This window comes from Nuphar pumila, chromosome 2 (assembly GCF_984573655.1).
Source record: "Nuphar pumila chromosome 2, dmNupPumi1.hap1.1, whole genome shotgun sequence".
NCBI lineage: Eukaryota > Viridiplantae > Streptophyta > Magnoliopsida > Nymphaeales > Nymphaeaceae > Nuphar > Nuphar pumila.
Genome location: NC_143250.1, coordinates 26,474,578 through 26,488,573, shown reverse-complemented (window position 1 = coordinate 26,488,573; position 13,996 = coordinate 26,474,578). Strand labels below are relative to the sequence as shown.

Sequence of the window (13,996 nt, the reverse complement as noted above, 5' to 3'; positions counted from 1 at the left end):
CTTCTTTGAGTAGGCCTCAGAAACTGCATCCCACACGTCCTTGGTGGTTTCAAAATTCATAAATGTTCTCTTCATTGAAAGGGCTCTATTGATTGAAGCAACTGTTAAAATATGTATATATATACTGTTTCTCTTTTAGTGAAATACCCGATAGGGGTATTCTTGTAAAACTGCAAATGTATTTTTTGTTTTTTACTTTTTTTCTTTTTTCTTTTTTCTTTTTTCTTTTTTCTTTTTCCTTTTTTACTTTTTCCTTTTTTATTTTTGTCTTTTTGTAAGACCACAAGAGGCCCCACTCTTGTAGTCGTTGGGGCCCCAAAGGTCAGATTTCTGACCGTTGGGGCTCCCAACGACTACAAGGGAGCCCCCTTGTGGTCCCTTCTTTGAGCTTCCCTCCTCTATAAATAGAGGAGGTGTTCTCCTCTTGTAAGCATGGGTTTTTCACCCTTCTCTTCCTTCAATAATATCCAACTTATGACTTTAAGTCATTTTCTATATTTGAGAGTTTTGTGTGTGCACATTTGGTGTTTGTGTTCGTGGCTCTAGTGGTCACTCTTAAAGAGTGACTTTTGCTCTATTGGTGCTTCCGCCTCTTTTCATTACATGGTATCAGAGCTCGGTTGGTGATTGGGCTTTTCTTTGCAACGTGTGACTCATTCTTTTTTTGAAGAAAGGAAGGACTTGTTGGTGCCGATGGAACGTGACTCTAAAGTGGAGCTTTCTTTTAAGCTAAATGGGTCCAACTATCTCATGTGGGCCTCCGCTATGGAAAATCATCTTAGAGGTAAGAAATTTTGGGGTTTTGTTATGGAAACTACTCCCGAACCCTCTCTTGTTCTCACCAAAATCGAAAATGAAGTTGAAAAAGCTTTAGATGGCGATGAGCGCATCAAAGCTATTAATGATCATCAATCCAAAATTGAGGATTGGGAAAGTAACCATGCCAAAATTTTGGCATGGTTTATGAATAATGTAGACCTTAAAAATTGTGCTAATATGGCCAAATTTAGAAGGGCCAATGAGGCTTCGTTTTTCCTTAAGGGTATGTATACCCAAAAGGATCTTGCTCGACAATTTTTTTGTCAAGAAAAAATCCGTTCCACCAAACAAATGGATATGAGTGTCCGGGACTATTTTAGCTCTCTAACTCCTCTTTGGGATGAACTTGCTCTTCTTGAGCCTAAGTGGGTGGCTCCGGAAGATATTGAATTAAGAAGAAAACAAATTGAAAAGGAACATTTTTTCCAATTTCTTCATGGTCTTCGCACGGAATTTGAACAAGTAAGGGCATCTCTTCTCCATAGAAGCAAAGCCCTACCTATTGAAGATGCCCTTGCCGAGATATGTCAAGAAGTAACTCGACTTGGCTTGAGCATTAAGAGTGATGAAGTTTTGGCCGTTACTAGGCCCGGATCGAATGTTAAAGCATATAGACCTCCCCATTTTAACAAAAATAGTAATGGGCCTAGAAAGGGAATAATATGCCATCATTGTAATGAACCGGGACACATTAGACCGGTTTGTCCAAAACTCAAAGGAAAGGTAGCCGCGGTTGGGGAAAATTCTCCAAAGAAGGAAGAAAGTACCAAAGAAGGAGATATCAAAGAAACTCTAAATCACATCTCCGAAGTTCTCCAACATCTTCTCAAGACTTCTCCTTCAACATCCGGAGTCGCCATCGCCTACTCTTCATCACCTCCAGGTATGTGGATACTAGACTCCGGTGCTTCTTTTCATATGACATCTCATAAAAACTCTCTTTCAAATGTTTTTTCCGAACCCATATCCTCTTGTGTTTCAACAGCCGATGGTACATCATTAAAAATTGAAAGTGTTGGAATACTTGATTTTAAAAACTTTTTCGTTCCTTAAGTAAGAATCGTTCCTAAAATTAATTTAAACCTTTTTTTCGTTTCTCAAATCACCGATCATGGATGCCAAGTCTCTTTCTCACCTAAAGATTGCACTGTGCAGGATCTCCAGTCAGGGAAGCTGATTGGGCAAGGCCATAGAAGGGGTTGACCTCTACTTTATGGATTTTTTGACTCTTCCATCTAAGTCATCTTGCAATCTTGTAAAAGACAAAAGTATTGGAATATGGCATGAGAGACTTGGCCATCCAAATTTTGTAAAAATGTCTCTTTTTTCGTTTTTGAACAATACTTGTAAAGACAATTACATGACTTGTAAAGATTGCATTTTTGGAAAATCTAAAGCTACTCCATTTCCTCAAAGAAGTTACTTTACCACTCGGCCATTTGAACTTATTCATTCCGATGTATGGGGACCTTCCCCTATTTTGTCTAAAGGAGGTTTTTCATATTACGTGGTCTTTATAGATGACTTCACTCGATTTACATTGATTTACTTCCTAAGTCGCAAATCCGAAGTTTTCTCCTTCTTTAAAGAATTTCATGCAATGGTCAAAAATCAATTTTTAGAAAATCTATCTATTCTTAGGTCCGATTCGGGAGGTGAATATATGTCCAATGATTTTCAAAGCTATTTAAAAGAAAATGAAATTTGTCACCAACGTTCTTGCCCCAACACTCCGCAACAAAATGGTCTTGCGGAAAGAAAGCATAGACACATAATAGAAACTACAAGAACGTTATTAATTTCAAGAAATATTCCAAAATCCTTTTGGGCCGAAGCGGTTTTAACCTCTACATATCTTATCAATAGAACTTCTTCATCCTCTTTGAAAAATTTTTCTCCATTTGAAAAACTTTACAATATGTCTCCCGATTATAAAAGACTAAGAATTTTTTGATGTAAATGTTTTGTTCTAACTCACAAAAATGATAAACTTTCTCCTAGGGCTATTGAATGTATCTTTTTGGGATATGGAGAAAAACAAAAATGTTATCGATGTTTTGACATACTTAAGAACAAACTTTATATCTCTAAAGATGTCACATTCATTGAAGAGGAAAGTGGTTTTTCGCACCAACCAAATGAAAATATTGATTATTCCTTTTTATTTGACTTGTTGCCTCAAGAAAACATCATAGATGATCATACTGATCCTAGTGAGTCCCTTAGCGAAGATCATTTTGAACATCCAAGTGATGATCAAAACTTAGAAGAAAATGTTTCAAGACAAATTCAAGTCTGCTCTAGAAGGAATGAAAGAAATCCTCCTTGTGCCCTTGAAAATTTTTCCAAAAGTGAGTCAATCGAAGAGACCTCTCAAAAAAGATCAAATTGGATTTCCAAAATACCAAATAGATTTGTTTCGTATGATTCCTTTTCTCCTAACTTTCGAGCATGCCTACTTGCTCTTCACTCCTTTCATGAACCATCTCACTACAATGATGCTAAGCAATATGCTCATTGGAATGAAGCTATGGAACTTGAACTTAATGCTCTTAAAAAGGCACAAACTTGGGAAATAATTGATCCTCCCAATGGCAAGAAACCCATTGGATGTAGATGGGTTTTTAAAGTAAAAACTAAGAGTGATGGTTCATTGGAAAGATATAAGGCTAGGTTGGTTGCCAAGGGATATGCCCAAGAGTATGGGGTAGATTATGATGAAACTTTTGATCGAGCTCTTATTGCTATAGCCTCAGTTAAAAAATGGTCAATCTTTCAACTTGATGTCAAAAATGCCTTTTTGAATGGTAATTTAAATGAAGAAGTGTATATGGAACCGCCTCCAGGTATGGATTTAAATGGAAAAGTTTTGAAATTAAAAAAGGCTTTATATGGTCTTAAGCAAGCACCTAAAGCTTGGTATGATAGGTTTAGTAACGTTTTAATCAATTTAGGATTTTCTTCTTGTTATACTGACACTGCTCTTTTTGTTAAAAGAACAGGTGACTCCATTATTATGCTTCTGCTGTATGTTGATGATATGATCATTACTGAGAATGACAAAAAGGGAGTAAATGATGTAAAGTCCATGTTAAAAGAAACTTTTGATATGTCTGACCTTGGTTATTTGAGATATTTTTTAGGGATTGAAGTGGCTTATTCCCCGCGAGGATACATCTTATCTCAGATGAAACTAGCTGCAGAAATTTGTGCCAAATCAGGAATATCTGATGAAAAGAAAGTTGAGACTCCTGAAGTTATTAATGCAAAACTGAGACTTGAAGATGGTGTTCTTCTTGAGGATCCAACCCCCTACCGTCAATTAATCGGATCTCTCACCTATCTATCCATCACACATCCAGACATAGCTCTGGCGGTTCATGCAGCAAGCCAGTTTCAACATGCACCTACTTCGGTTCATATGGCAGTCGTAATGAGGATTGTGCGATATATCAAAAATACTATATCCAAGGGACTCTTCTTATCCTCTTCCTCATCTCTTGACTTAACTGCTTTTACTGATGCTGACTGGGGAGGAAATCCCAATGATCGTATCTCAATAACGGGTCTTTGTATTTTTTTAGGTGAATCCCTCATTTCGTGGAGATGCAAGAAGCAGCAGAAGGTTTCACTGTCATCCACTGAAGCTGAATATCAGGCCATGGCAATGACAACTATGGAAATCGTATGGCTCAGAAGTCTCCTTGCTGACATGGGCATCCCCATTTCCACTCCCACCAAGCTCTGTTGTGATAACAAAAGTGCGATATACATTGCCAGCAATCACACCTTTCATTAGCGGACCAAGCATATCGAAATGGATTGCCATTATGTTCGAGACGAATACCTCAGAGGGACTATCTCATTACCATATGTTACTTCAGAGTATCAACTAGCTGACTTCTTCACCAAGGCGCTCCCAACTCCACGATTTATGTTTCTTCTTAGCAAACTTTTAGTCTTCTCCCCGTAAAGTTTGAGGGGGCGTGTTAAAATATGTATATATATACATATACTTATATATATATATATATATACATCCGTATATATAAGTATATATATACATATATGTATATATATATTGTTTCTCTTTTAGTGAAATACCCGATAGGGGTATTCTTGTAAAACTACAAATGTATTTTTTGTTTTTTACTTTTTTTCTTTTTTCTTTTTTCTTTTTTCTTTTTTCTTTTTCCTTTTTTACTTTTTCCTTTTTTATTTTTGTCTTTTTGTAAGACCACAAGGGGCCCCACTCTTGTAGTCGTTGGGGCCCCAACGGTCAGATTTCTGACCGTTGGGGCTCCCAACGACTACAAGGGAGCCCCCTTGTGGTCCCTTCTTTGAGCTTCCCTCCTCTATAAATAGAGGAGGTGTTCTCCTCTTGTAAGCATGGGTTTTTCACCCTTCTCTTCCTTTCTTCAATAATATCCAACTTATGACTTTAAATCATTTTCTATATTTGAGAGTTTTGTGTGTGCACATTTGGTGTTTGTGTTCGTGGCTCTAGTGGTCACTCTTAAAGAGTGACTTTTGCTCTATTGGTGCTTCCGTCTCTTTTCATTACAGCAACCAAGCCATAAGTAGGTAAATGTCACACTCCCAATCAGCATAAGTAGGGCCTCCTTCCATGGGCTTCTTCACTCCATCATTAATATACCCAAGTTCCCTTTTCGCCCCTACGGATATCTTAATGGAGCCTGATCATTGCTCATAATTTTTTCCATCGAATTTCACATTTATAATTTGAAAGGTTGACCCTTCATTCACACCAGAAGATCCCCCATTTGAAGGCTTTGGCTTGTTTGAAGAGTCTCCCAAGGGATTACTCGGCTTATCACCCGGTCCCTCCAAACTTTTTACCTCTACTTGAGCTTCTTATACCCACTAGAGGAGTATTCAACCCTAGTACACACTTGTTGAGCAAACACAAGTATCATCAGTCCTTCACATGCTTCCATGGCTGCCACCCCCTTTCCACATCCACAAAAATCTAGCCCACAACTCCAACATCGTCGTCCACTCAAATGAGTATATAAACGCTTTAAGAGATAAAAACACACATGTTCCGACTAAGAATCTGCTAACAGCAGGCTGATGAAGCTTTGAATCACCAAAAAAACAGAAATACTAGGCAGCCGCAGAAAAATACTCTGAAATTCTGAAATAACCAGTTCTCAAAAAATCTTCATTTACCCTCAAAAATGCCCTCTGCCTTTTTCCTGTAGATGTACTTGCAAATAAGTAGAGGAAATGGAGAAGGTGATGCAAGAAGTAGATAGAAGAGGGAGAGAGAGAGAGATAGTGTCAAATTGCAATTCATATATATATATATATATATATATATTGTAATACCCACTAGGGGTAAAATAGTCTTTTCACATGTAACATGCATATTCATTTGAATATGCTTTTCTTCTTCTTTTATTTTTTTTTATTATATCATAGGAGGGGTCCACCATAGAGACTTGGACCCCTCCAACAGTCGTAAATATGACCATTGGAGGGGCTCCAACGTCTCTATGGGAGCCCCTCCTTGGGTCCCATTTTGCCTATAAATAAGGGTCATTGCCCCATGTAATTTGTATGCTTTTTGTAAAGCTCTCTCTCTCAATAATAGATTGCTTTTTCATGCCTTTGTGCATTTGTGCTCTTTTGTGAGTTATTTTGTGCCTTTGTGCACATATTCTCCATTGTGAATATAGTGGGTTAATCAAGTCATCTTTGAACTTGATCTTCTTGAAGATATTTTCACAGATGGAAGGCGGTGGAGAGGAGGGAAGTCATGAATGCTCATTTGACTTCCTTAATTTCTTTATCAAGGCAGCAAAAACTAGGTTGGCATAAAGACAGTTATACCCCTTTACAAAGTTGCAAAAGATATAAGTGTACACAAGGACAAAAGTAAACATAAGATAGCCAATAATTTTGGACAGGATTAATCTCCTCTTCAACAAGCCTTAACGAAGTTCTTCCTGTAACATTGTCAAATGAATGCCACCAAGTCACACTTCTATGAATACAGATTCCTATTAAATCAAGTGCACTTAATATCAAGATAGCAGTTAAGACAGTAATATCTCTATAATTTTTTTGATCTGAATGGACAATTGTATTCTAAAGTTCTGGCCAGATGCAGAGACATTCATTAGGAAAATTTAAGCAAGACAATAAGCATATTTTTTGGTATAACCAATTCTGATGGCTCAATTGGTATATGAACAGGCTCCTTGTGACACAACTCCTTCATGTCTCATTAATATGGCATCAACGTCCTTTCTTTCAGCAGGAAATGAAATGTCTTTAACTAAAACTTAATGTGTCATGTCCTTTAACGTCAGTGAAGGCTGGTATGCCTTGTTGTACACCAATTAATTAGATTAGAATTGATTCCAAGAGTTGACAATATAGAAAAAGAAGTCATAAGGTGCACATCAGGCATTTACATTATATGTTTGATTCAAGGAGGAAGAAAAATCCAAATTGCCAACTTTTCATTGCCAATATATAAGGACAAAAGGTTGATAGGCTTGCATTAACTCTTAATCTATGTCACATGGGTGCGGGTACGGGTGCGACACGGGTGCGGAGCAATTTCAAAAATTTTGGACACGGGGACACGGCTATATATATATATATATATATATATATATATATATATATATATATATATATATATATATATATATATATATATATATATATATATATATATATATATATATATTTACAAAAACAACTACGCCTTCATCCCAAAACAATTGGGGTCGGCGATATTGACTGAGTCTTATTATTGTTATGTATATATATTTTTAAAAATATATATATATAACAATAATAAGACTCGGTCAAAGTTGTGCCCATTAGGGGACAGGGCTATATATAATATATAACAATAATAAGACTCGGCTATATATATATTAAATATATAAAAGATCGATTTTTTTTTAGTTTTTTGCCCTAAAAATGGATAAAAATAGACTCGGTCAAAGTTGACCGAGTCCAAAATGTGGACAGACTCAGCCCTGGTGCGTTGACCGAGTCCGACACTTGGTTGAGCATGTCCGAAGCCGCACCCGTGTCGGGGCATGTCGGCGCGGGTGCGTCGACCTTATAGCCAAGTCCGTGTGACTTAGCTCTTAATATATGGCAAGTTTTCTATGAGTGAACACATGAAACAATATATTCCAAGGATGGATCACCAGTTTGGATTATTACTTGCTGTAAAGAGATGATAATCCTCCATATGTTCCGGTACCTCATCATAATGTGATACAGCACAGTCATCAACTGCCTTCCAAGTCATCCTCATGTATGTCAAGATGGATTAGGCTAATATAGTCCCAATCAGTGTTGTTAAAAACACGCCTCAAGGCACAAAAAGCGCGCCTCGACTCGAGTCGAGGGCCTTTTCGCCTTGAAGCGCACTTAAAAAATGCAAAATCATAAAAGCGTACGCCTCATGCGCCTTGAGGTGAGGCGCGCCTCAAAGTGAGGCACGCATTAAAAAATCGGATGGCCGGGACCCGAGTTCGACCCGGCCGGGCCCGTATTCTCGAAGGATCGAGAACCTGTCTTTAAAAAAAACACAGGCGCTTCGGGGCGAGGGAAAGCCCTCGCCCCTTCTCTCTCCACTCCGTCCCCTCTCGTCCCCCACCACTGCTGTCGTCGGACACCACTCGTCGTCGGCCACCACCCGTCGTCGGTCATCGCCTCTTCCACCTTCTTCTTTCCTATGCTGAGAAGGCATCGGCGACCCGCCGGCCACCACCGTCTTCGTTTCTTTGTTATGAGGGCGCCAGCGACTCACTGCCACCGCCGTCCATTCCGGCGACCTCTGCGTTTTCCGGTGACAGGTAAACTTCTTTGCTTCTTCTTCTCCGTAATGGGTCGACCGACAGGGGGCAGAGCCCCTGTCGTCGCCTCTCTTCGACAGGGGGTTACCCCCTGCTATTCTTTTGGGGTTGTCGCCTTTCGTGGGCAGGGGGTCCCCCCCCCCCCCCAATCTGCTTTTCTCTCTTGGTCGCTGCCTCTCTTGGTCGACCGACAGGGGGAGGAGCCCCTGTCGTCGCCTTTGGTGGGCAGGGGGTTCCCCCCCTCTGCTTTTCTCTCTTGGTCGACCGACAGGGGGGCGAAGCCCCCTGTCTCTTTCTTTTTCGGTAGGGGGGTTCTGCCCCCTGTCGCTCACCTTGTCGTCAGGCAGGGATTTACCCCCTGCCTTTCTTTTGAGGGGTCGACCGACAGGGGGGCAGAGCCCCCTGTCACTCACCTTGTCATCAGGCAGGGGGTTACCCCCTGCCTTTCTTTTGAGGGGTCTACTGACAGGGGGGCAGAGCCCCCTTGTCGCTCACCTTGTCATCAGGCAGGGGGTTACCCCTTGCCTTTCTTTTGAGGGGTCGACCGACAGGGGGCAGAGCCCCATGTCGTTGCCTCTCTTCGGCAGGGGGTTACCCCCTGCCTTTCTTTTGGGGTCGACCGACAGAGGGGCGGAGCCCCTGTCGTTGCCTTTGGTGGGCAGGGGGTTCCCCCCCTGCTTTTCTCTCTTGGTCGACCGACAGGGAGCGAAACCCCCTGTCTCTTTCTTTTTCGATAGGGGGCTCCGCCCCCTGTCGCTCACCTTGTCGTTAGGCAGGGGTTTACCCCCTGCCTTTCTTTTGAGGGGTCGACCGACAGGGGGGCAAGGCCCCCTGTCGCTCACCTTGTCATCAGGCAGGGGGTTACCCCCTGCCTTTCTTTTGGGGTCGACCGACAAGGGGGCGGCGCCCCTGTCGTCGCCTTTCGTGGGCAGGGGGTTCCCCCCTCTGCTTTTCTCTCTTGGTCGACCGACAGGGGGGCGAAGCCCCCTGTCTCTTTCTTTTTCTGTGAAAAAATTCATGTAAATGTTTGAATCGATTTAGATTGTAATACATTCTTATGGATTGTTGAACTTGTATCTTTAGTTTTAGTTGTTAATCTGTGTTTGCATCACTACTAATAGTTCTCTGCATCGGGGGTGTTATTGTTTTGCTTGCATTTGCCATCATTTTCTTGTTATATTTTCTTGCTAAGTTTATTTTCAATCTCAAAAATTTTATTTCCTGTATTTAGATTAGAATTTAGTTGTTAATTTACTAATTATCGTTTTTAGATACATTAATACTAGTGAGACTAGTTAAAAAAAAACTGCAGTACATTAATACTTATGTTGAAGTTTTAGTGTAATACAGTATGCTGATTTTTAGATTTCTTTAAAAATCTGACTAAACATGATAATTTTTTAATATGGCATGTGTTTTCGACTAAAAGAACTAAAGAGATCACAATCATGGGTTTGGTTCACAAAACCTGCAACGGACCAAACCTGGTTAAGATGGACAAATTACTTAAAGAACCTTTCAACTCACATTATATTTTGATAGATTTGAACTTCCTGACTATTATGTCTTCAGTTAGCATGTTGTATATTAGCCTGTTACATTACAAAAGAGTTATGTATGCCGTCATTGTTTTGTTTCTATTACTTTGGCACACATAAGCAGTGTAGCTCTTGTTGCTCAATTATGTTTTTTTCTAGGATTCCTATATAACTTATACACCAGGATTGTCTATTTTGCATTTGTTTTCATGTAATGTAGTCAGCAGAATGCATGATGTTAATATATATTTTGTGTTATGTATTTTTGCAGTTGAACAATGGCAAAAGATGTAGGATGGGATCATGGAGTTAAAGTTTCAAATCCTACTAAAGATCCCAAACTCGTAGGACACGTAATTTGCAATTACTGTCATAAAGAAACTACAGGAGGCATCTATAGGCTAAAACATCACTTAGTTGGCACAAAGCATGGTGTAAGCATGTGCGAAGCGATTCCACCTGACGTGAAAAGATTTTTTCAGAATCATCTAAAGGATCAAAGGCTAAAGAAAGAAGAGTTAGAACAAAACAAGTTGGATATCGGGAGAAGTGTTTATTTTGGACCATCAACCGGCGATAATGTGAATAAAGAAACTAGTGGATCATATAGTGATGCAAAAACAAGTACAGCTGGTCCTATGGACCTTTTTGTGAACAAAGAAGCACGACAAACCACAATAAACACTACTTTCAAAAGGGATAAAAGAAAAAATGTATCTTGTGCCATTGGTAGATTTTTTTATGCAAATGTCTTATCATTTAATCTTTGCAACAGTCCATATTTTGGTGCAATGGTAGAAGCTATTGCAAATTATGGGCGAGGGTTCAAACCGCCTTCTTATCATGAGATCAGAACGTAGATTTTGAAGGACGAGGTAGATTGTACTCATGAAATTTTGAAAGAGTTCAAAAAGAGTGGCCAAAGGTTAGTTGCAGTATTATGGCAGATGGTTGGACAGATGGAAAAGGAAGAAACTTAATTAATTTTATTGTGAACAGCTCATTTGGGACAGTATTTTTGAAGTCTGTTGACATCAGCGACATGGAAAAAACTTGTGCAAATTTGTGTGAGTTGTTTGAATAAGTTGTTAAAGAAGTTGGTGAAAGTAATGTGGTGCAATTCATTACAGATAATGCACCAAATTATATGGCAGCTGGAAATATGTTAACAGCAGGAAAAACATGTTTTTAGACACCATATGCAGCCCACTGCTTGGATCTTATGTTAGAAGATATTGGAAAGATATCAATTTTTAAAGATACAGTAGAAAAGGCAAAAAAAATTACAAGATACATTTATAGTCATGCATGGGTATTAAATTTAATGAGAAAATTTACAAAGAAGAAAGAACTTCTGCGTCCAGCCATCACTCGTTTTGCCACAACATATATCACACTTCATAGTATTGGATGTTATAAGAAAGAGTTAAAGTCGATGTTCTTATCTTCAAATTTTAGACTATCTAATTACTATAAGAAATCTGATGCTAAGAACATTTCTTATATTGTTCTTAGTTATCATAAGTTTTGGGTTGCCATATCATATGCAATTAAAGCTACACTACCTCTCGTGAAAGTGTTGTGACTCGTTGATGCAGACGAACCTGCTATAGGATTTTTGTATGAGGCAATGGATAGAGCGAAGGAGGAAATTGCTTCAAACCTTGACAATGTCGAAAGAAAATATAAATCTATTTGGGATATCATTGATAGACGATGGGACTTACAACTTCATAAGCCTTTGCATGCAACTGCCTATTATTTAAATCCACATTTTCATTATGCTGACAACTTCAACCCTGATGGAGAAGTTATGGGTGACTTTTATGATTGTGTTGAAAAATTAGTTTCTGATGCAAATATTCAGTTGAAAATTACAACACAAATCGATGCATTTAAAAAGGCAAATAGCTTGTTTGGCAGAGAGACAGTTGTTACAATAAGAAAATTAAAAAGTCTCGGTAAGTTTGCAATTATGTTGTTATTTGTCAATATTTTTTTGTGTTTTTGTTAATTATGACATTCTTAATGTTTTTATCAATTTTTTATTATTTTATTTGAATGCAGCTGATTGGTGGAGTTCATTTGGGCACGAAAATCCTGAGTTGATGAATTTTGCAATTCGAATTTTAAGTTTGACATGCAGTGCATCGGGTTGTGAGAGGAATTGAAGTACTTTCTCATTGGTTTGTGACTTTGTATTTTATTTTTGAAATACATTTTTATATGTTTAATTATCTTATATTTGATTATCAATGATTTGAAATTATAGGTGCATACAAAACAAATGAATAGACTTGAACAAGAGAAGATGAATGCATTGGTTTTTGTAATGTACAATATGAAATTAAGAGAGAGAAATATGAAGAGGAGGGCTACCAAAGACCCTATATGTCTAGATCATATAGACTCAGACGATGAGTGGATTGTGGAGAAGGAAGATCCAGTGTTGCCAAGTGATCCCAATTGGTTGGAGGATTCATGGTTGGATCCGAACTTCGACATAAATGCCATTGAGCATGTGCCTATTGAAAAAGTCACTTCACCTCATGTTTTACAAAGTGGTTTTAGGCAAGACATGTCTTCAAGAGATCGAGGTAAAGTTATATTCCTTTTACCTAGCTATGAATATAAATGTATTTTTTTAATTACATAACATAAATATTTAATACATGATTTTTTATTGAAAGAAAAAGAAAAGCAAAAGAAGTAATTGAGGACGTGGATGAAGAAAGTGTAGATGATGAATAGTCAGAGAATGAAGATAAAGAAGAACCTATTTATATGGATTCTTCAGATGATGATATTGAAGACTTAAATATTGATGATGACGAGACACAACAAGAGCCTAGGCCCTAATTCATATCATAGAGCTATTGGCCATTTATATGTTTTTGGGGACTTTCAGTTGTAATTGTGAATGTTAACACTCTCATTTTGAAGAATTCTAGACAAATACATTAACATTTGGTTGTTAATGTTAACATGCATTTTTTAATTATGACATGATGTTGTTAGTGCTAATATGCATTTTGTTGTTAATGCTAGTTTTTTATTGAATGAATGCTCATATTTATGCAATTAGATACTTATATAGATCAAGTTGTTGCATTAATTTTACTTTTACATGTTAATCTCATATTTTTTTCGTATTTATTTGAGATTTTTTATTTCGTGTTGGTTGGCGCTTCATCAATAAAGCATTCCTTGTTTATTTATAATTTTAGATAATTTTTATAGTTTTTTTTAAGTTTAAAAAAATTTGAGGCTTACGCTTTGCGCCTCGAGGCTTACACCTCGCCTCAGATTTTGGTGGAGTGCCTCGCTACGCCTCAACGCCTTTCACAACACTGATGCTACCCAAATATGTCACAGTCTGCAATACACAAGACAGGAAGAAAGAGTCCCAAAGAGAAACAAAAGAGTAGAGGGTAGAGGGCCAGCAGCAACATAATTACATCTTTCTATAACAGTTAAATCCAATACCTACAAGGTCACACTATTGCAGGTACTGAACAGTTCTTTAGCACACCTGAACTTCAATGGCTGTCTCTCGTCCTACAGTGAGCATCTGAACAGTTCCACGCTCTTTTAGACAGTCACGAAAGGATGGCATCTGAAGTTTCCTACCAACAAGAAAATCTGATTCGAGTGGAGAATAGAGTCAAAATTTTGATATAATAGAATATATGGATAGATACCATAATATTATAAAATAAAAGTCTAGTACAAACAATGAAATTGCAACACAGAGGTGCATAGCACAATCTCTAACAAGTGTGTTGG

General features: G+C 38.3%; 1 protein-coding gene across 1 annotated transcript in view; it reads right to left on the bottom strand.

Moving 5' to 3' along the window:
• The window catches only part of LOC149845075 (vacuolar fusion CCZ1-like protein (DUF1712)), a 67,604-nt gene that overhangs the window by 29,480 nt on the left and 24,128 nt on the right, over window positions 1-13,996 (bottom strand). Inside the window, exon 5 of the mRNA XM_089997452.1 lies at window positions 13,743-13,852. Within this exon, the coding sequence (XP_089853578.1) occupies window positions 13,743-13,852 (110 nt within the window). The remainder of the gene's footprint in view (window positions 1-13,742; window positions 13,853-13,996) is intronic.